The following is a 23,163-nucleotide window of genomic DNA, read 5'->3' on the forward strand; positions in this document are numbered from 1 at the left end:
CTCCTGGGAGAGTGTGCAAACCACTGGATGTACCCCGTGACGCCTCGCCCCAGGTCCTCATAGCAGCATAGTGCCTGGCACATGGGAGGTGCTGCTCGGTGAGTGTTGGCGAATGAAGACTGTGAGAAGTAGAGCCCCCAGGGAGGGACCGATGGGCACACATTTGTTCTGACACTCGTCTTTCCTGTGCTCTGCCAAGGTCTGCTGTCTTGGAAGGCTCCCCGAGCTGGCAGTCGGATCTGACCTTCAAGGGGGGACTAATACCATTTTGAGGCTAAGCCCCCTTCCTTTTCAGTTTTGTTGTTCATTGCTGTTTCCATGGGGCTTCAGAAATGCAGGTTGTCTGACTTTTTCATTGAGACCTCTGTTCAAATGTTTCTGGAACATTCCCATGTATCGACTTGAAAATGGAATATTTCCGTGTATCAACTTGCTGCTTCATGTGAGGTCTTTGATGCCAGCAGATGGCACAAGGCCCAGATCTACTAGAAACAGCCTAATGGTGGTCTCTTTGGCCATGTGACTCTTGTGGCTGTTCCCTTTTGCAGGCACCTCCAGTGGGAGATTTAAAAATGTTTCCTCAGGGAATACGTGTGCTCTTGTCACAGAGCACACTGTTGGCCTTCCAGAAACCCAGGCTCTGGCCACTCCTGGCTCTCTTTAACGAGCCCTGGGCAACTCATTTTACGTCTCTGTTTCCTGGAGAAGTGAAGAATTTTTACCAGCTGTTCAAATGGAGGTCCAGGGATGTGTCAAGTGACTGTGAATCAGAACACCTCCTGGTCCCTCCATTGTACTCCAAGATTTAGGGGACAGAACATATTTTTGCGTTGAAATGAATGCAGGTTTTCTTCAGTGGAATGCACAATGAAGATGAATTTTCAGATAAAACTCAAGATTTTGTTGGCAGAATTTGAGACACACTGACTTCTCCAAGTTCTTCTCCAGGGCTAACGTTCCACAACTCTTTCGGCCTCCGATCGTCTGTCTGTCTGTCTGTCTGTCATCTAGATAACCCTCTTGAGTAGAACATCCTAGTCCTTAACAAGGCTGAGTAAGTAAGGCATGGCTCTTAAGAAGGTATTCTTTCGAAGGAGTTGCAGTATCGCACCCAAGGCGAACATAAGTGTGGCCAAGAAGCCTTTGGGAATCTGCTTTTTAAAATAGCAAGAACCTCTTATAATTAATACATCTGAAGTATCTATATATAGCACACTGAAATTCTGGAGAGGCTTTTTTTCTTAGGAAGGCGAAAATATCTTTCTACTTAGCTTCTAACGGGCCGTATTATCAAGCGTTCAGCATTGGTGGCATCTAAATTAATGAGCTTTTAACCTTGTAGAAAACCTTGAAAGTTAGATTTACCCAAAACAAAACCCTTTATTTGAAAAGAGCACTCTTAGGGTATCATCTTCCTCATCTTCTTCTGTTAAGGATTCTATTTCTAATGGTGCAAAGCTGATTTTAGTGTCTGTATCGTTTACTTCCCTACCGTGATGAATCACTGATAATTATATGTTAAGGATTCACTTTTTTCCCTCATGGTTCATTCTAGTGCTTCTAATTGTTGGTGGGTTTTCAGTATATGTTCGTCTCAAGTTCTATTTGTTAATAAATAGATCTGTGGAAAACCAGTGCATTTAAGGGGCATGTGGATGGGTGGTGTTCCTAGCGACACCTCCTGCTAGCATGTTCCTCTCCTTAGTTAAAATCAAATCACAGCTGCTTCTAGAGAAAGAAACATGATTTGAAGTGAAATTAGCAGAAGAAATTGCCAATTTAACAATGAAAGATATTAAATATTTCTGAATCCTTACGGGATTCCTTTTAGAAAAAGGCAGCAAATCTGGGTTTTAGCATCCTCTATTTGACTTGAAACAAAAAATAACATGATCACATTAAAATTATACAGCTGTCAGCATTCAAGCCAGGCAGTTCGCATTAGATGAGAAAAATTGCCTTTCTGATACTGATATAATTAGGCCATCATGAATATGAAGCTTTCTGTGACTTCTCATCTCCAGTTAGAGAACAGAATGTTGCTTGCCACCTTTCTTTGTCATGAAGTGAACTAGGCAGTCTTTCTTCTTCTTCTTCTTCTTTTTTTTTTTTAATCTGTGAAAAGCCATTTTTACAAATAGGCTGTCTCATGGCATCTTCTGACAAAATAATATAATTTTTATCCTGAGGTTGCTGATTTTTATTTATTTATTCTGTTTTCACAAGCAACAGTCATTTTTTGAAAAGCAAAGCTGAATATCTTCAAGCAAACCCTAGAAATAAAAAAAAAATAGTATAACAGAGCTCTTCAGTTTAATTCGAAAGATGCACACATGCTCTGATTATGTTCTTTCCATAATTCTGAGAATTCAGGAGGAACAGATTTTGTATCGTTCCACTAATGCTTAGTACAGTTGTGTAATTGACTCACTTTTAAATAATTAGATAATTTGAAAAGGAGATGTTTGATCTGTTTGAATCATCGTTTCCAGCCCTCTTAAACTTTGCTGAGGTCCTAGAATGAGGTCTTGGAACATAACATAGAACACACAGCCTCCCCTTTTCCATTTAATTTCTGTTGCTGTTTTATTATTGTTTTAGGAAAAACTTAATCTTTTTCCTTTTGAGATTAAAAATAATGAGTTCTTACAGATGCTTTTATGGACCTTTTCTTAGGCCCAATTTTAGCAGTATACCTGCAGAAGAAGTGCCTGGAACAGGCTTTCTTACTTGCTTAAAGGAATGGGAAAAGGAACACATATTCCTTACAGATAAATTTGTCAGAATCAAATACCAAAAACAGAGAATTTGGACCAGAGAATAGCTCAGTTGTAAAATGTGAATTTTTTTTTTTTTTTTTTTAGGGCCTCACCCACAGCACATGGAAGTTCCCAGGCTAGGGGTCAAATCAGAGCTGCAGCTGCCAGCCACAGCCACAGCCACACCAGATCCAAGCCATGTCTGTAACCTACACCACAGCTCCTTAACCGATGAGCAAGGCCAGGGATCCAACCCACATGCTCGTGGATATTGGTCAGATTTCATTACCACTGAGCCACAGCCCCTAAAATATGATTTTTAAAAATACTATTGCTGTAACCCCTGCCCCCAAAAATCATAATCTTTTTCTATTACTTAAATTTCAATTTTTAAAGTTCTGCTTTTTAACCTGGTTGCTTGCAGAATCTCTGCTTATCCTGAAAGGTTATGTGGTTATAGTAACCAGCTCTCCTGCCTACACCCCCCCCCCAACCTTTGGAAATAATTGCTATGTATTTAAAATTTTATCTTCCATGAAGAATATTACAGTAAATCCTTTTTCTTTTTTCTTTTTTTCTTTTTTTCATGGAGTTATGGTTGGTTTACTATCTGTTAATGAAAAGAAACTTTTTACTTTAAGCTTTTTGGGGGTTTTGACTTGAAAACCTTTTGTTCTATAAATCCTAAATATGATTGAATGAAAAAGTATGTTCATGTTAAGCAGAAATGTGTATTGTTGCTTGTATAGCAATGACAGTTATTTTGCTTCTGAAGGACATCTTTGTCTTTGAGAAAGTGTATGTTATTCTCATGCTGCGACACTGAGAACTGTTGACACACCTCTCTCGTTGATTTTTGTCTCTTAGTGTGGCTGTCACCAGGTCCAGAGATGTGCCTTCCTTTGGACCTCCCATCCCCAAAGGAGTCACTTTCCCTAAGTCAAACGTCTTCAGGGACTTCCTTTTGGCCAAAGTGATTAATGCAGAAAATGCTGCTCATAAGTCAGAAAAGTTCCGGGCCATGGCCACCCGGACCCGCCAGGAGTACCTGAAAGATCTGGCCGAAAAGAATGTCACCAACACCCCTATTGACCCATCTGGCAAGTTTCCGTTCATCTCTCTGGCCTCCAAGAAGAAGGAAAAGTCTAAGCCATACCCCGGAGCTGAGCTCAGCAGCATGGGGGCCATTGTGTGGGCCGTCCGGGCCAAAGACTACAACAAGGCTATGGAGATAGACTGCCTCCTCGGGGTCTCCAATGAATTCATCGTCCTCATCGAACAGGAAACCAAGAGCGTGGTTTTCAACTGTTCCTGCAGAGATGTGATAGGGTGGACCTCAACAGACACCAGCCTCAAAATCTTCTACGAGCGAGGCGAGTGCGTTTCAGTGGAGAGTTTCCTTAACAATGAGGAGATCAAAGAAATTGTCAAAAGGCTTCAGGTCAGTGTTTGCCTTCCTCTTACCTACAGGCATGTCCCTTTCATAAAGCTTTTAACGCAGGCTGGAGCCAAGTCACAGAAGCTCGGCTTGTTTTACTAGCACCTCTGAAAACTCCTTTAACAACGGGAAGGAACACAGAGTTTATGTCACACGCACTTCCCATCATTTTTCAGCAGGAAAAGTAGTAGAACACGTGGGAGAGACGCATTTATTGTGCGTTTTTATTGAAAACTCATTTGTACGTGACCTGATCCCACTGCCTTGGTGACTGATGATGTTGCCCGGCCAATCTGCTTTAGTTGTTGAAGAGAATTGTTTGATTGAGTATCTGCTGCTTTGAATGGTTCAAGGGCAAAATGAGTAGCAGAATGCAGTTTTTCTTTGCTGCCAGCTCCCTGTAGGTCTCTGTTAGAGGTTTCCTTGTAACTTCAGAGAAGCCATTGAGGTCTTTGGATGCAGCAAGCACGTTCTTTTGGGCCTGATGAATGGCGATTAGTGAAGGGGACACAAGCAGAGCGCTCTTCAGCTGGCGGCAGGGTGTTCACCAATAACCCTGCTCGCCGTGTTTTTCCAGTTCCACGTGTACCACTTCAGACCCTATTGTGTTCATTAAGTTGTGATCCCTTTTGCTTCTTTGTCTAGTTTGTGTCAAAAGGCTGTGAATCAGTGGAGATGACCCTGCGAAGGAATGGGCTGGGACAGCTTGGCTTCCACGTCAACTATGAGGGCATCGTGGCAGATGTGGAGCCCTACGGCTATGCCTGGCAGGCAGGACTGAGGCAGGGCAGCCGGCTGGTGGAGATCTGCAAGGTGGCGGTGGCCACTCTGAGCCACGAGCAGATGATCGATCTCCTGAGAACATCCGTCACCGTGAAGGTGGTCATTATCCCCCCACATGATGACTGCACCCCTCGGAGGTAGGTGTGAGAGTCCGGGGCCCTTTGTGGACCTTGGAGAGCGTCTCTCACGGGGTAGGAGGGCAGGGGGTTGTGCAGAGCACCAGATCACATGTGATGGTGCAAGTTCCCTCCATGGAAAGTCTGACGCAGGACACAGCTCCCTTTTATCCTATGGCAACAGCAGCTGGAAAGAATCACTCACTTGGACCAACCCCAGGATTTACATCTCCGGATAGAGAAAATCGCCGTGACAAATAGAGATGTCTGGGAATATCCACTTAAAACATCTTGCACCAGTAGCTGAGAAACAGTGAACATTTAACCTTAAAAAGACACTTGGCGTGACAAACTGTCAGACGTTTTTATGTTCCATGACACTCTTATTCTTCTGAATCTCCCGTTTGTGCCCAATTGCTGTCCGAAACTCAAAGGACATGTTTCGACCCCTGTATCTCAGCCTAAAGAGCTGAATGTGACTTACCAAGCTTTTTCTTAACTGCATCTGCATGTGTCAGAAATTGGCTTCAAATGAGCTGGTTCTGCTCGTGATACTCGGGCAGTTTGGTGTCCGGACTTTCCCTAAGGGAAGCCCAGGAGCTCCCCGCCCCTCTCGGCTCCTGCCAAACCAGCAGCACTGTTGAAAATCTAATTTCTCTGTCTCTAGGGAGGTTTCTTGATGGAACAAATTTAATCAACTGTTTCCTTTCTCCTTTGGGCATGCACATGCTATTTTTTGCTAGTTTTTTGTCAGTCTGTTAATTTGCTTTGAACCCAGTGTTTTCCCAGAGTTTCTCTTAAGCTTTGGCAATTAATTCTTAGGCTTTCTAAAGCCAAAACAGTATTCTTTATGCTATTTTTTTTTCCCAAAACATGACCAGCCCTGCACCAGATCCATGCACATCAGATGGTGGAATGTGTAAACTGTTATGATGCACTCGTTGTGTCCTTTAAAAAGTAAGCAGCTGTGACAATATCAATGTACTTCAAACCAAGTGTTGCAGACCAGACTGTGCTCGGAGTCACATTTCATACTGCTTACCTCCCAGACGGCCCAGTGCCAATTTCAAAATGTGGTGACATCCCTTTGTCTGATAGTTTTAAGAAATGCTCCCTTTTGGATGACTGGCTTTTCCTGGAGACAAAATACCAAAATATACATCCAGAACTTTTTCGTTATGTAGAGAGCAAGGAGGGTATATTTTGAAACTGCTGTATCTGCATCGCCTGCCTTAGTTAACCAGGTCTTTTCTGGGTTTCCTCAGGCACACCGTATTAATGTCAAGTGTTTTGCTGAACAGCAGTTCAAGAATGATTCTTGCTTACTTTTTATTTTTATTTTTTTGTCTTTTTTAGGTCCGCACTTGCAGCATATGGAGGTTCCCAGGCTCAAGTTTGAATTGAAGCTGTAATCGCTGGCCTATGCCACAGCCACGCTGGATCCTTAACCTACTGGGTAAGGCCAGGGATCAAACCTGCATCCTCATGGATGCTGGTCAGATTCGTTTGTGCTGACCCACAATGGGAACTCCTCAAGAACATGATCAGAGAGGCAGTTGGTGGTCTGTGATGCTCCTGCTGTCTCTCTTCCATCCCTTGGTCTCTCCTACATGTTGCCCACTTCATTGCTTCTGCACAGGCAGCTGGACACTGAAGAAGATGACCAATCTGTATAACTTGTCAAACTTAGGCACAGTACAGTACGCACGCCGGTCTGAGGACTGATCCACACAAGGGGAAACCTGCAGATCTTGTGATGCTATCTTGTCCGCTCAGGGGTCTTACCCCTTGTTTCTGGGTTCCCCAGTTCATATGGGTGAGAGGGAAATAAGTGTGTGTTAGTGTGAGTGGGAATAGAATGGAATGGGCAACCTGACTGATACTGAATTGTGAATGGCAGTTACTAGAAAGATGGGACCAAAGGCCTCGCCCCGGCCTGATAGGTCTGTGACAGGAGGTGATTTGCAACTGCCAAGCACTAGACTACCTATGTTTTCTATAGTGTATTGGTCAAAACAACTTAATGTTTTCCGAGCATTACTTTAATGTGTCAAACCCTAGAAAAAGCGCTTTTATGTAGATGAACACATTTAATCCTTACAACCACCCTATGAGGTCATAGTATTAATATTGTTCCTCATGAAAACAAACTAAGACTCAGAAAGGTTAGTAACTCCCCAACCTCTGAAAAATTTAGGTGTAACTTCAGAATCCAAACTCTTAACTTCTTATGCTTAGGATGCAAGTCCTTTCCTTATGGACCAGCATAAGCAGGGAGGTGCTGGTCACCTGGCTTTCTGTTGGGGAAAGAACCTTGATTTGTAGTATGTGCCGATGCCACGGTGTAAATCTTCCCATGGCCGATTTCAAGCCTCAGCATCTCATGCTGAGTGAGAGCTGGGGTAGGTGCCCACAGTCCATGCCCGTACACCGGGGCAGCCTGGCTCCCACACAGCCCTGAATGGATGGGCTCTCTTGGTCTTCATCTCCCACCTCGGCTTCGGGCATCATTGTCATGCTGTCGTAGCCACGGAGCTGGTGGTGACTGGATGAAGGGATGTTGGGAACCTGCCCCCAGTAGGGCTTGGGATGGTCACATGGGCTGAAGGATCGGAGCCCCGCACAGTCCCATGGAGATGCACTCTGCCTCTTTCACTAGAGTTTCCACCCAGAAAGCCACTATCAGACCTCTGAGCAGGTCTGAAAGGATGCCCTGGATGCCTCTTGAGGACTCAAAGCTGCTCTTCCCTTCCCTCTAGAAACAGCTTCAAAGGAACAGTTGAAGTATTAACACCTTGCTACAGTTTTCAGCAAAATAAGATAATGCTCTTCTGTCCCTTTCTTCCTCTCCTCTGCACCTCACACTCCCATGGCTCTTTGCCTAGCAGCTAATCACTCTGCTCTTTGACGAGTCATGCAGCTCCAGCACAGGAAGAGCAGGCCTCCTGGAACACGCTGCCCTCTGCCCCCGGCCACGTGCTTCTCAGGGTCACCAGGATCCAAGCAGTCACAGATCACAGGCACCAGCAGGAGGACCATGTGTAATTCTCAACACCCACGTATGTTCACATGGAAGAGTCACTAGTTTTGAAAAGGCAGGGCGTTGTTTTCTGGGGAAGTTTTAATGAAAAAACCAATTTAACAACAACAAAGTGGGGCTTCAATAACATGTATAAAATAGAGCTCTGTTGCCTGTTCTCAGGAAGTAAGCCGACCCTCTCTGAGTTGCTTCCAAAGTCAAGCGTTTTATTTATTTCATTTTTTATTTTTTTGCGTTTTTTTTTTTTTAATGGCTGCACTCACAGCAGCCATTAAAAAAAATGGCTGTGTGGAGGGTCCTGTGGAGGGTCCCAGGCTAGGGGTTGAATCGGAGGTACAGCTGGCGGCCTACACCACAGCTATATCAATGCCGGATCTTTAACCCATTGAGCGAGGCCAGGGATCAAACCCGCAACCTCATGGTTACTAATCAGATTCGCTTCCGCTGTGCCACAACAGGAACTCCCAAAGTCAAGTTTTTTTAAAGAGAAGACAGGACAGAGAAAGTAAAGCAAAATTCCTGAGCCCCTACTATGTACTGGGCTTAAAATCTTCATGACAGCCTCATTTCCACTGAAACAGTAGGGAGAATAAGGGATAAAGACGTTTACTAGCTGCCCAAAGAGTGAACAGGGCCAACTAGGATGACAGCATGATGGAAGCAGTCCTGGCAGAAGCAGGTTTGGACATACCTACCTACCTGCGGCCTCCCCCGGAAGGCTTTCCCCTGGCATGAGATGCCACAGTGCGGGAAGGACCCCACCCATCGATCACCAGCTGGATGGAGCGTGTGAACAGCAGTGTGTCTTGGTATCTATGACCTCTGACTTGTGTACCATCATTCTCTTGGCAAGTTGAGAGATACCCAGATAGCAAGGGAGTGGTGGACCTTTGTTCTGTGGTTTTTGTTTTTGTGTTTGTTTGTTTATTTTTTTCCCCACTGTACAGCAAGGGGATCAAGTTATCCTTACATGTGTACATTTTTTTCCTCCACTCCTTGTTCTGTTGCAACATGAGTATCTAGACATAATTCTCAATGCTACTCAGCAGGATCTCCTTGTAAATCTATTCTAAGTTGTGTCTGATAAGCCCAAGCTCCCGATCCCTCCCACTCCCTCCCTCTCCCATCGGGCAGCCATAAGTCTATTTTCCAAGTCCATGATTTTCTTTTCTGTGGAGATGTTCATTTGTGCTGGATATTAGATTCCAGTTATAAGTGATATCATATGGTATTTGTCTTTGCCTTTCTGGCTCATTTCAGTCAGTATGAGATTCTCTAGTTCCACGCATGTTGCTGCAAATGGCACTATGTCATTCTTTTTTATGGCTGAGTAGTATTCCATTGTGTATATATACTACCTCTTCTGAATCCAATCATCTGTCGATGGACATTTGGGTTGTTTCCATGTCCTGGCTATTGTGAATAGTGCTGCAATGAACATGCGGGTGCACGTGTCTCTTTTAAGTAGAGTTTTGTCCGGATAGATGCCCAAGAGTGGGATTGTGGGGTCATATGGAAGTTCTATGTATAGATTTCTAAGGTATCTCCAAACTGTTCTCCATGGTGGCTGTACCAGTTTCCATTCCCACCAACAGTGCAGGAGGGTTCCCTTTTCTCCACAGCCCCTCCAGCACTTGTTATTTGTGGATTTATTAATGATGGCCATTCTGACTGGTGTGAGGTGATATCTCATGGTAGTTTTGATTTGTATTTCTCTTATAATCAGCGATGTTGAGCATTTTTTCATGTGTTTGTTGGCCATCTGTATATCTTCCTTGGAGAAATGTCTATTCAGGTCTATTGCCCATTTTTCCATTGATTGATTGGCTTTTTTGCTGTTGGGTTGTATAAGTTGTTTATATATTCTAGAGATCAAGCCCTTGTCCATTGCATTGTTTGAAACTATTTTCTCCCATTGTGTAAGTTGTCTTTTTGTTTTCTTTTGGGTTTCCTTTGCTGTGCAAAAGCTTTTCAGTTTGATGAGGTCCCATGGGTTTATTTTTGCTCTAATTTCGATTGCTTTGGGAGACTGACCTGAGAAAATATTCATGATGTTGATGTCAGAGAGTGTTTTGCCTATGTTTTCTTCTAGGAGTTTGATGGTGTCCTGTCGTATATTTAAGTCTTTCAGCCATTTTGAGTTTATTTTTGTGCATGGTGTGAGGGTGTGTTCTAGTTTCATTGCTTTGCATGCAGCTGTCCAGGTTTCCCAGCAATGCTTGCTGAAGAGACTTTCTTTTTCCCATTTTATGTTCTTGCCTCCCTTGTCAAAGATTAATTGACCATAGGTGTCAGGGTTTATTTCCGGGTTCTCTATTCTGTTCCATTGGTCTGTCTGTCTGTTTTGATACCAGTACCACACTGTTTTGAGACTGTGGCTTTGTAATATTTCTTGAAGTCTGGGAGAGTTATGCCTCCTGCTTGGTTTTTGTTTCTCAGGATTGCTTTGGCAATTGTGGGTCTTTTGTTGTTCTGTTTTGTGGTTTTTAAAGAAAGCAATCAAGGGCCATTCAGGAGGGAGAGCCAAAAACAAGTTACCCAAAAGGACCAACTTGCAAAGTTTCTTCTTCATTTTGAAAAACAGGTATTTCAAAGTCAAAAGCATCCTGCTTGAGCTGGAAGGGCCGTTAGAGAACATTTTTTTAGTCTCTAATTTTTTTAGATGAAGAACTTTGGTTTAGAAAGTTTCCTTTTTTCCCAAGCTAGAGTCACATGGCTTCTTAGGGACATAGCTGTCCAGATATCTAGCCTTTCTGATTCAAGAGTTCGTTGTTGTGATGTTCTGTTCAATATATCGTTTAGCTGGTTTTCTGTCTGCATTTCTTAGTGTCTTAAGGGAAAGGGGGAGGGTAGTGGGTAATAAGAAATTAAAGGAAAAAGAGTAAAAAGGCTGAAAAAGAGAGGAGATGGAGCGGCTTTTCAATTAACTCACAGTTTCTTCTTGTCACTGGTGCCGTTTTTAGCACCGAAGTTGTAATTCCTGTTGTCCATAGCTCTTTAGAAATTGTTGAGGTTCACATTTTGTTATAGGCTATGCCCCAAGTGACGTGATAGTCATTGTGAGTGAAGTTTGGGGATTGGGAGTAGAATTCTTTAGTTAGTGACTAAAATAAGACTAACCTACAAGTTGACTTATCCTGTGGGTTCACAGCCTGGCTCTGCCAGTTCTTCTTGGCTTGGGCACATGAATATCTCCAGGCCTCCATTTCCTCTCCTCGTAAATGGGTATAATGATGTCCGGATTTGAGAGAGTTGGTGTGGCTCAGCTAAATTCGTGCCAGAATATGGGATAAAGTTCTATACACATTCTGTACCTGTGTTGGTTCCTAACAGCCAACAGAAAGGGGCAGAGAAGCTGTGAGCCTTTGAGTTTACAAGTTAAAACAGACCATTGCTGAGGAGAAGCAAAACTAGTCCTGATTTTGAGGTGGAAAGACATTTTTCCATGCATTATTGTAAATTTTTATTGCTATTCCTTTGGCAAGCTACTACATTCTTGCATTGTATTTCCAGATCTAGAGATCTAGATATTGTCTGATCAGAAATGAAAGACTTCAGATATACTGCATGAACACCTGTGTTGACAAGCAAAATGTATGGCAATGACATATTTTTGTCAGAAATATCAAATCATAGCTTGAGATTTTATCAAAGCCTATGGTGATAATCCCTCATGTTAGCAAAAAGAGCTTCTTATTTTATAAGAAGTCAGTAACTGCTGAAAGTAATGTCCAATGGGCTATACAGTGTTTTGCAAACTGCAGATCATAACTCCTAAGTAGATCATGAAATCAGCTTAGGGGGTAGTCCCCAATGTATTTTTTTTAATAAAATGGATTAACACAGAGTATAGCAGGACTGAAGCTGTCAGAGGAAGGGGTGTGTGTGTGTGTGTATGGTTGAGGTGTATCACAGTGTAAAATATACTTTCACCAGGATTGTGATCCAAAAAGCTTGAAAGCCATTGTCATCAAGCACGAAAGGGGCACAGCAGAGTCTTGGGCCTGGGGTCAGGTTGACCGAGGCTTTTGAGAAGTCCGAGGGAGTGGTAAGGAGACTCCAGTCGGAGGTGGCCATTGGAGACCTGGGCTAGGACTGAGGAGGACAAGGACCCCAACACATGCACATGCGCCAAAGCAGCACTTTTCAAAAGCTGTGACTGTCTTGGAGACGTAGGAGAGGACGCATGGTGGGGTCCATTTACCGTATCAGGAGTCATACTCTGAGATACACGGACAAGGTCATGAAAGGGTGGCCCTTTCCATTGTGCTCATTCTCCCATCGACATAAGCCCCTTCCCCAGAACAAGACTCGGCCTTCGGCTGGTTGCCCTGTGGACTCACACTGTGCAGTACGGAAGCCATGAGTCACCTGTGGCTACACAGCCATTGTAACATGTCTTGTCCCAAATGAGATGTGCTCTAAGGGTAAAAAAAAACCCACCAAATTTACAAGAATGTCAAATGTTTCCTTAATTTTTTAAACGTGTATTTATTGATTATATGTTGAACTGATAGCATTTTGGATATATTAAGTAAAACGTATTGTTAAATTAATGTCACATATTTCATCTTCCTTTCATAACGTGGCTACATTTAAAAATTAATGGGAGTTCCCGCTGTGGCTCAGCCAGTTAAGATGCCACAAGATGCAGCGTAGGTAGCAGATGCAGCTCGGATCTGGTGCTGCAGCTCTGATTCGACCCCTAAAGGGCTTTTACTCTTCACCTCGCCTTTCCCAATCTTCCCACCTATTCCTCAATCTTTGAAATTCCTTTAAGAAAGAATGTCATTTTTTTCACTTAGTGATGAAATTCAAATGCACAGTTTGAGTTAATGCTTTAGTGGGAAGAGGTTTTTTTAGTAATTTGCCTATCAATCAAGTCAGTAATTGATTGAACCTTCCTTGGTTGTTTGGGTAGAGGGAACGGAAAGGAGCTTCTGTGTTTCCTCAGGTTTGGGGGTTGGCACGAAAAGAGGGTAAAATGATGGAAGACAATTGTACCTGCCACGAATTTCACTCAGGCTGCTACCTGGGAGCAGCTGTGCTATGGGAGATTTCTGGCTTTCAGGGGGGAAAAAAAGATGTGATTTCAGATTATGCTTTGTTCCCTGGTGATTTGCTAATTGCACAATTTCAATAACTAGCTTTTTTTTCCTCTCCTAAGCTAAATTTGGCTCTCAGTTTGAATTTCAAGATTTCTCCCCACTTATTTTTGACTGTCGGGATCCCAACAAATTCAAAACTGTACATACACCCTCTTAGGTCCCTAATCGTAAGGGAAGGGTGTATAAAGCCGACTGTTTTCTCCCCTATCTTAGGGGTTTCTCTCTCTTTCTCTCTCTCTCTCTCTCTCTCTCTCTCTCTCTCTCTCTCTCTCACACACACACACACACACACACACACACACACACACACACACACACGCTGTCCTGGCACCTTCCCTCCCCAGGTCTCAGTGCTGAATGACCCCACGCCATCCCCGTCCCCCGCCCCCACCACGATAACTGCTGTTTTTTCAAGACTCCATATCTCAGAGTCAACATTTGGGACTGAGCTAAAGAAATACTAGTATGACACTTCCTTGGATTCTGGTTTTTAAAAGGAAAATAATTATAGGGCTTAATGATTAAAAGATGGTTTGGGAGTTGCTGTTGTGGTTCAGTGGCAGTGAACCCAGCTAGTATCCATAAGGACATGGGATCGATCCCTGGCCTTGCTCAATGGGTTAGAGGATCCGGCATTGCCGTGAGCTGTGGTGTCGGTCGCAGATGCAGCTCTGATCTCGCCTGGCCGTGGCTGTGGCTGTGGCGTCGGCCAGCTGTTTTGACCTCTAGTGTGGGAACTTCCATATGCTGAAGATGCGGCCCTGAAAAGCCAAAAATGAAAAAATAAAAGAAAATAAAAAGATGGTTTGAAACCAAGGATGAGGTATTTGATCCATGTTAACTTTTGAATCAGTGTGTTTCTACCAACAAGAAGCAGCAATATTGATTCTTCTTCTTCTCCCTGTGCCCTCCCTCTAGGAGCTGCTCTGAAACCTACCGCATGCCCGTGATGGAGTACAAAATGAACGAAGGGGTTTCCTATGAGTTCAAGTTTCCCTTTCGAAACAATAACAAATGGCAGAGGAACGCCAACAAGGGGGCTCATTCACCTCAGGTCCCATCCCAGGTGCAGAGTCCCATGACCTCGAGGCTGAATGCTGGGAAAGGAGACGGGAAGATGCCTCCACCAGAAAGAGCCGCCAACATTCCTCGCAGCATCTCCAGTGACGGGCGCCCCCTGGAGAGGCGGTGAGTGTGCCTTCCAAGGTCTGCCCCGTCTCTGCCCCTGATTTAAGTTGCACCAGACCCCGTAAGCACTGGCTTTAGGTCTCCCCGTATTTTATCAGAAATCAAAAATTAAAACAGAGCTGCCTGTACTAGTAGTTTTTAAAGCATGGTAGCATTGCAAAGCCCTAAGGATAAATGAAGGTATATAGTCCAGCAAGGCATTCCACTCTGTTTACTGGCATTTGGGCTTTGCTCTTTCATTTCCATGTGATTTGATCAGCAGAAATCATCACTGCATACCTAGTAGCCAGAAGAACTAAAACTTGGCAGACTCTTTGAGGTGACGTGGACCATATCATCGTCTTTGACAGCCTTTATCTTTTGAGGATGAATGATATGATCGTAGCAACAGAATGCAGGTTTTTGGCTAAGTGTCTGTGTCACTTTGTTAATAAAGAATTGAGAGAAAGGAAAACAAGCAGTGTCTGTAGCACAAACTTCCACTCCTCTGAATGTAAAAGAAAATATGCGGTTATACTCAGCCCTGAATAAAATAAGCAAAAGGAGAGGGATTGAGGGATCCCGTAAAGTAACAAAATTTGTTGTTAAATTGAAAGAGTGGATTTCCTTTCAGGTGGTCGCTGGTGAGCTCTTCCTTAACAAGGTGTCCTAGCACTGTTGTCTCCAATTCACTGTAAAGTGTAGCACTGTGAACAAAGAACCTAGGCCAAAAATTAAACTAGATTAAATACTTTTAAAATGTGAATACAAGTTGCTAAGTAATTTTAAATCATTGCACTATAAATATTGTTACCCCGCTTCACCGAGGCTAACAAAGGAGATGGTTTAACTCAGTGACCTGCTAGTCACCTGCTGGAAGAAGCTGACTTCTTTCTGTCCAGGCACTGTCACTCTGCCCCCAGTGGTTTTCTGCCCACCCCCCACCCCCCAGCCCCACCCTGACTTCAGAGCAGTCAGGAACCTTCAGAGCTGGCAGGGAGAAGTGTCTGTTCCAGGGGCTGTGGTGGGGAGAAGGAACATCTCTGTGGAGCCAAAATGTGAGCCTGACTCATCTGAGCAGCAGGAACTAGGTCCAGCAGGAAAAGGGTGCCAAGAAAGTGGGTCCCAGCTATACTTCAAAAGTCGCTGTTTCAAATTGGGAGCAGAAAGCTGGAGGTTTTAAAAACCACACTCTGGTGTCTTTTATCTTAAAAGACATAAAACATTGTCACTTAACTATTTCAGAAATACTAGGATACCATGGAGAAATAATTTAGTAAAAAACAGACAGACAACCCCCCCCCCCAAAAAAAAAAAACCTGGTTGTCTTTCTAAAATTCTACATGTAATCCTGGAGATTTAATTACAGGGCCTTGCTATTTATCTCAATAAAAGATTCCTCTCCCAAAGTAGCTACATTCCCATCTGGACTCCTCTTGCTTTCATTATATTCAAGGAGGAAAAACATCCAAGAGATCTCTGAATAAATTCTTTGTTCTGCACATTCCAAACTTGGCTCTCTTGAGGTGTGTATTAACTAGGAATTCATGATTTGGCCCACATTTTGAAAGATGAACCTAGGAAACCGTTGTTTAGAGAAGGACCTTTTGTTCCTCTCAATTCTGTTTTCTTTCTCTCCAGGACAGTCATCAGGCTTTGACGAGTGAAACTGTTGTGTTATTTTCTCTATACGCTATTCCATATAATAAAAGAGCAGAATATATTCCGATCTTGTGTTAAATTTTAATTCCTTCAACAGAAACTAAAGCTTATTGCTGAACATACTGACCTCCAAAAGTGAAAATATTTTTGTAGCCATGAGTCCTCTTACGATGCAGACAACTTTCAGTACTAGAGAATGCCTCAACTCCGTTCTTTCCAGATGGACGCCTTTGAGATCTAGAGGTTCTTTCTGTGGGTACCTGGGGCTGCCCCTCATCGTACCTCCACCAGGGGAAGGGGAATCCGCGTGCTCTCCCGCTAAGACTGTCAGGGCAGCCCTGTGAGTCTGCAGGCTGTGATGGAGGTGGCAGAAGTGAGACTGCCCATGATCTTCAGAAAACTTAACTTCCATTCACTTCCCTCTGCAGCGTCTTACGTTCAGGGATTCTTTAGGACACTGAACTAGGATTTCAGATCTTAGGATGGAGGGCTTGTGAAATCTAAGCTCTGCGTTTTCAAGATGTCCAGGTTATGTGGCACCTCTCCTTTTGAAGGGTGTGGTCATTAGATGGCGACTCTTCTTTCGTGGAAATTTAAGAATTTTATGTCTTCTCCCATCATTCCTAATTTTTAGTAAAACAGTACATCTCACTTAAGTTTTTACCTTTGAGTCATAAACAGAAGGCCCTCTCTGAGAAACCTCGTATTGTCCCGTTTGCGGAATACTGGCAGTGAAATAGACTCATGACATTCATCACGAGTCCTTCCTGAGTCCCCTATGAATACCAGTATTTATACGGTGTCCCTGGGAATATCATTTCCCCCAGGGAGTGTAGTAAAATATAACTAAAAAATGTAGTGTGTGACTGGGTCACTTTGCTATACAGTAGAAAATTGACAAAACGCTGTCAACCAACTACAATGGGAAAAAATATCAATCATTTTAAAAATATATATATAATTAGAAAATGGAAAAAAAAATGTAGGCATTACCTGCATCATCTTACTGAGAACACACCACCTTATCCAGGGGTGGAAGTGAGGCCCCCGGCTGGCACACCTCATCCACTTGACACCCCCTTCATACCAGCCCTGCCCTGGGTGCCGTTTACATCTGTACTGGGCCATCCAGAGAGAGTGATGTGGACCTTTCAGGCGAGTCACAAGTAGACAAAACAAATGCCAGGGTCTGCCATACCTTGTGTCTTGCCTGACCAGTAGTGGCATGGCCTGATAGTGAGACCTAAGGGTGGTCCCTTAGTGTCCACAGAGGATTGGTTCCAGAACCCACCACAGATATCAAACCCTATGACTACCCAAGTGGTGTTGGCCCTCCGCATCCACAGATTCAGCCAACCTCAGATCGTAAACATAGTGATATATGTACTGAAAAAATCCCCATGATAGGGGATGCATGCTGTTCAAGCATCAGTGGTATTGCCTTTATATGGTTGCTTTGTTCCATTTATTTTTCTCCCCCGGGTTAAGCAACTTGTGTTTAACCCTAGAGAAGGCAGCTTGGTTAAGCTTAAGTTAGAAGCCATCTCAAGCGTACTATGTCCATGCTTTGCAGATCTGCCTACTTCATTCACTATGGCTGGATCCAGCATGGATCATTCTAGAGGAAAACTAAACAAACTGCTGGTGGAAACCTGATTTACTGCTTGTGAAAGCATCATTTTTCTTGAATTGTATGCAAGATCCCAGACTTAAAGATCATTAGAACCAATTTTTTAAAATGCTTGTGGAACAGTATCCTTTTTCCTTTAATACCAAGGTCAGGATTTTTATGACATATTAAAAGGTGTGGTATGTGACGTTTCTAAAAGGAATTATTTCACAGAATTGTGTTTTCTATACGTTGTTAAAAGAAACTGATGTAGGAAGAACAGATGACCCATTTGTCATCTAAACAGAATAAAGTCTGATTCCCTTACGTTTAAATATAGGAGCTTTATGCACTCTAAATGGCCTTTAAAGTATAGAATTTTATGGAATTTGTGGGGGTAGTTTTTATTAACAGAATTAATATTTAACAGAAATAGGCAACATGATGCAATCACTATTCTGGCTCCAAATTTATCTAGGATGTCAGGGTAGAATTGAAATTTGAAAAAGCTTGCTGTAGTATGTTGAACTTAACACATTACTGTGTTTAATCATAACGTGGGCTCAGTAATGAAACCCTGATCTAGGTTAATATGCTCAGAAGAGTTTAATTATTTCAGGGGCTTTGCATAAACAACAGGCATATTGTCATATAAAAGAATTTTCCTCTCTTTTGTAAATGAAATGTGACCAGCCTTTATATAAATATTTAATGTCCATATTTATTGAACCGTTGATATTTGCATTTTACCTGGATTCCATACCATTCCCCGTGCCCTGCTGCACTTAGCTGTCAGCAGCTGCATGCAGAGTGTTGCTTCATTTGCAGCGTCAGGGCTACACTTGCAGCCTCCCTAATCCCCCTCCTTTGCAGACGCACCTGCACCATACAGGGCATGATGGTTGTGCCTGGAGGCTAATGTTGAACCATATGCAAAGGGTTCTCCTCTCAGAGAGCATAGTAGGCATGTGCCTATTTGATCTTTATTTTTAAGGAAATGTTTTCTAAATTTATTTCCAACAGGTTCTGTGTTAATAATCTTCACCATATCATGTTCTATTTTCAGGCAAAGCTAGCCCCTGTTGACTCTTTGCTCTTCCTTTGGAATATTAGCTGTGGTTATGAGTTTCAGGACTTGTGCAGTATTGGACTAATACTTCCTATCTGGGTCATAGTGTTTGACTTGACCTGAGAAACCTTGACTCATGAAACTCACTCACACTACATCCCTCTTGACCTCTGTATTTCCAAAGCCACTGGCTATTGTGGTCTTCAGTGTATCTGATACCATTTGCCATTCCCTCCTCCTTCAAACTCCCGTTCCTTATCTTCTGAAACTTTTCCCCTGATTTTTTTTTTTGTCAGCTCATTTATCTCATCACCCCCAAATATTGTCTGTCCCATGAGGATTCCTTCCTCAGTTTTCTTTTAATCCCCAGCTGTGCAATATCTCTGAATATTTTATTTTAGTAACCTCAGCCATCGTCTGTATGTGGGCAGTTCCTGAATGGTACACATTCTATCTTGATCTCTTTTTTTTACTTTTCTTGTCCAGATGCCCATCTCCCTGCTGAACAGCTACACCTGAATGTCACACGAGTGTCCCAGACTCACCAGCCACACGGACCTCAGCTGCCCTCCTGCCCCTGCTCCACCTCTTCCTTCTCCCAAGTTACTCACCTCGGAGAAGGGCTTTGCGTGCCGAGGGAGCAGCCAAAGCAGAATTAGGATTCACACTCACCTTCTGCTCCCCCTCACCCCATCTCCTTACCCACGTGGTTATCAAGCGCCACACTTCTGTGGAGTCCCTTATTTCTAAGTGTCCCCCTTGTCATTGCCTATGGTGCTCTTCAATTTACACTAATGTTTTCCTGGCCAGAACCAGCATGCCCTCCACGCCGCATCCTGCACGGGGCGGCCTAATGGGAACTGCTCCAGGGGCCACGCCTTTCTCCTCAGCCTTCCCATAGCCTCAGTGTCAAGGTGTCAAGTCCACCTCCCGCTGTGGGTTTGCAGGCTTGGCTTTGTCTTTCCCAGGCCTAGGCTTGTGTGTGACTCTCTGTTGCCAGGATTTCTCTCTCCTTGATGCCTTTATTCCTGCAGCTCCACTAGATCTGCCTTCTGCTCCCCTTTGAGCAGCTTAACAACTGCTAGTGTTTTAACACCAAGCTCGCCTCACCTGCCCTGAGATGTCTCCTCCCATCTCTGCCTTCATTGCCCCTCCTGGGAATGTTCCTGTCACTGCCTACTTCCTTCACAGAATCTATTACCCTTCATTTGAATCTTATCTCTCCATTTTTTCCAATTTAAGGTAGCCTGTCTTACTCATCCTCGTATCTCAGGGACCAACCACTGATTCTGGCATTTTTATAGGCTCCCAGTGAATTTTTTTAAACTTTATTTAGTAATTAAAGCAGTAAGCAAAAAAAAATTTACTTAAAGAACTGGGAACAGAAGTAGATCAATTTGGGAGAAAATCAGATTTTTTTTTCTTTTTAAAGTTGTGGTAAAATATACATAAATATAAAAATTTTTATATTAGGACCACATAAGACATAAACCTTAGCATTTGGACCACAGTTTTGTGACATTATGTACATTTCCATTGTTGTGCAGCCACCCATCTCCAGCACTGAATCTCCGTGTCCATTAAACAAAATTCCCTCTCCCCAGCCCCAGCCTCTACCTGTTACCCGTCTCCTCTCTGTCTTTGTGACTTTGACTATTCTTGGTACCTCACATAGGTGGAGATTTTATGTAAGTGGAATCATAGTCCTTTTGTCCTTTTGTGACTGGTTTTTTCACTTTAGCATAATGTATTCAAGTTCATTCATGTTGTAGCATATGTCCAATGTTCCTTCTTGCTTAGCTCAGGCTGCTAGCACAAAATACCATAGATTCAGCAGCTTAAACATGGGGAATTTACTTCTCATAGTTCTGGAGTCTGGAATTCCAAAATCAAGGTTCTAAGAGGTTGTGGATCTTGGAAAGGACCTCTTCCTGCCTTTGGGAAGCACCTTCTTGCTGGGTCCTCACGTGGCAGAGAGGAAGCTCTGGTGTCTTCTCCTAAGGGCTCTAATCGCACCACGGGGGCTCCACTCTCATAACCTCATCTTAACCTACTTACTTGCCAGAGGCCCTCCCTCCTCCCAATGTCATGTCAGTGGGGGTTAGGGCTTCAACATATGAAGGGGGTGAGGGGACACATTAAGTCTATAACTTCTCTCCTTTTTTTAACAAGACTGAAAAATATTTCATTGTATGTATATACCACATTGTGTTTATCCATTCATCCATCAATGGACACTTGGGTAAATCAGTTTATTTTTATAAAATTAATTGAAAGGTAGAGTTCTGGCTGTGGCTCAGAGGGCTAAGAACCTGACTAGTATCCACGAGGATACAGGTTCGATTCCTGGCCTCACTGAGTGGATTAAGGATCTGGTGTTGCTGCAGGCTGCAGAGTAGGTCATGCATGCAGCTTGGATCTGGTGTTGCTGTGGCTTTGGTTTAGGCCTGCAGCTGCAGCTCTGATATAAAGGCCTGGGAACTTCATATGCCACAGGTGTGGCCCTAAAGAAATAAAGAAGTAAATGATAGGTAAAAGTGAAACATTCTGTAATCTGATAACGTTATAGAATAGAAACTTAGATTTAAGTAGAATTCTTTCTTTTTTTTTTTTTAAGCTAAATTTGGAGTATTCCTGTTTTAAAAGCATATTGGGTAAAGCTGTCCAAAACTGACTCAGGGGAAATGTGAGTTTTCTTGATTGGCTTTCCTATAGTTGGTTTCAATTAGGTTGAAACTGGATTATGACATTTTATTTGTCAGCCAAGATAAGGTAGAAAAAGCAAAGGGCTATACTTGACTTAAACTCAACCAGGCTCTTAAGGCTCCTTTCCCCCAGTTCCTCGAAGGCGTAAGCATTCTCCAGCATCCACGTTGGGATTAGAGTTCAGATGACTTGCAAGTGCCCATTTTTACATTACAGTACACAGATGTTTTCCTATTCCGGAAATGGGCACAGTGGCTTGAGCTTGGCACACCTCCCGGTTCCCTTTCTTTTACAAACTCCAGAGTGACCCAGGGAATGAGATCAGGGTGCTCCCACGTGGTTCCCAGCTCCGGCTCTTGAATCGCTAAATCGTTCCTTGGGCCTCAAACCAGCTGCTCTGCGCTCGTCCTGGGAAATGTTCCAGGGGCTTCCTCCTTGTGGAACCACCACTCTTTTAGCGTAAGCCAGAAACTCCCAAAGGCTCCAGCAGTGCAGGCTCTGCCACCCAGGGACCCTGATTTGTATCCTGGCCCCACCCCTTGGAAATGATGCGACCATGGGAAGTTCCTTATCCCCCTACATTTCGGTGTCCCCAAGAATCCAATGAGCCCCACCTCTCAGAGCCACAGTGAAGATTAACTAAGGTACTGTAGTTACTCTGTATTCAATCCGAGCTCTTAGGCCCGGCACATCGTGAGGCTTAGATGGTGGTGGTTGCTGTCTGTCCTTGGTGTCACTTTGTAGCTGCTCTCCAAACACACTCCATCGGGTGAAAGGGAGCTAGTTCCAGTCGGGGACTTAAGGATATGGATAGAGCTGGCCAGGCTGGGCTGATGAATCTGTCTTCACCCTGGTTTAGGCTACACCTGTGGTGGGTCAGTGTGTTTCCAGGAGCAGGTGTGCTGTCTTCAGTGACAGTGACCCCGGTTAACTCCAGTGAGACAGACAGGAGGAATTCAGGAGGCCTGCTGTGTGATTATGGAAGTTGTAGGAAGTGGTGCAAGCCCATCCACTGAATTAGAATAGACCTGCAAGATGATCTCGTAAAAGGCAGTTGTGTACAGGGAAGAGCAGTGAGGTGGCAGGTGGGCAAGCTGTTCTGCGTGCTGCCACTAAGAGCTGCTCTCCCGTATGTGTCCAATGGCAGGACCGGGTCCTCTTACCCATTTCAAAGGCGCTCAGCATTTGGACCCCCGGACAGTTGGGGCCTGGTCACACCTTACAAGGGCCCACAGGGGGCTTGGGGCTTCCTTAAACAGCACACATGGGGAAGGCCTTCCCAGAAGCCAAATCTCACATGTGTCCTGCTGTGCCGGGACAGCAGGGGAGGGGAACCAGGATCTTAGCCCCTTTGCCTGATGAGGGCACGTCAGCTATGTGGACACATTTATCAGCAGGAATTTAAATAACTCAGGTGTAACCTGCTGCCTTATATTTGAAACCATTGACATTTTTAAGATGTGTTGATTGCTCAACACATGTGATAAACATGTGGGAATTAGTGAAAATGAAGGCAGAGGAACTACCGAGACCCACTCCCCCCCCCCCCCCCGCCATCACCAGTGTGAAATTTCCCCATAAGCCTTTTGTTCCGAGCCCAGGACAATGACTGGTCTAAGATCTACTTCCACTCACAGAAGTCCTTGCGGTATAGTGACAGAGCGGCAGTGTAGGATCTGCCTGTCATTAAAGTGCTTGCCAAGGGG

The 23,163-nt window shown here is 43.8% G+C and overlaps 1 protein-coding gene across 10 annotated transcripts in view; it reads left to right on the top strand.

Annotated features, from left to right (window-relative positions):
- The window catches only part of SIPA1L1 (signal induced proliferation associated 1 like 1), a 380,227-nt gene that overhangs the window by 291,686 nt on the left and 65,378 nt on the right, over positions 1-23,163 (top strand). For all 10 annotated transcript variants that reach the window (XM_047795415.1, XM_047795405.1, XM_047795408.1 and 7 more), the window contains 3 exons: positions 3,627-4,200; positions 4,843-5,117; positions 14,163-14,432. In XM_047795415.1, the coding sequence (XP_047651371.1) occupies positions 3,627-4,200; positions 4,843-5,117; positions 14,163-14,432 (1,119 nt within the window). The remainder of the gene's footprint in view (positions 1-3,626; positions 4,201-4,842; positions 5,118-14,162; positions 14,433-23,163) is intronic.

The sequence above is a fragment of the Phacochoerus africanus genome, chromosome 9 (genome assembly GCF_016906955.1).
Source record: "Phacochoerus africanus isolate WHEZ1 chromosome 9, ROS_Pafr_v1, whole genome shotgun sequence".
NCBI classification, from domain to species: Eukaryota; Metazoa; Chordata; class Mammalia; order Artiodactyla; family Suidae; genus Phacochoerus; species Phacochoerus africanus.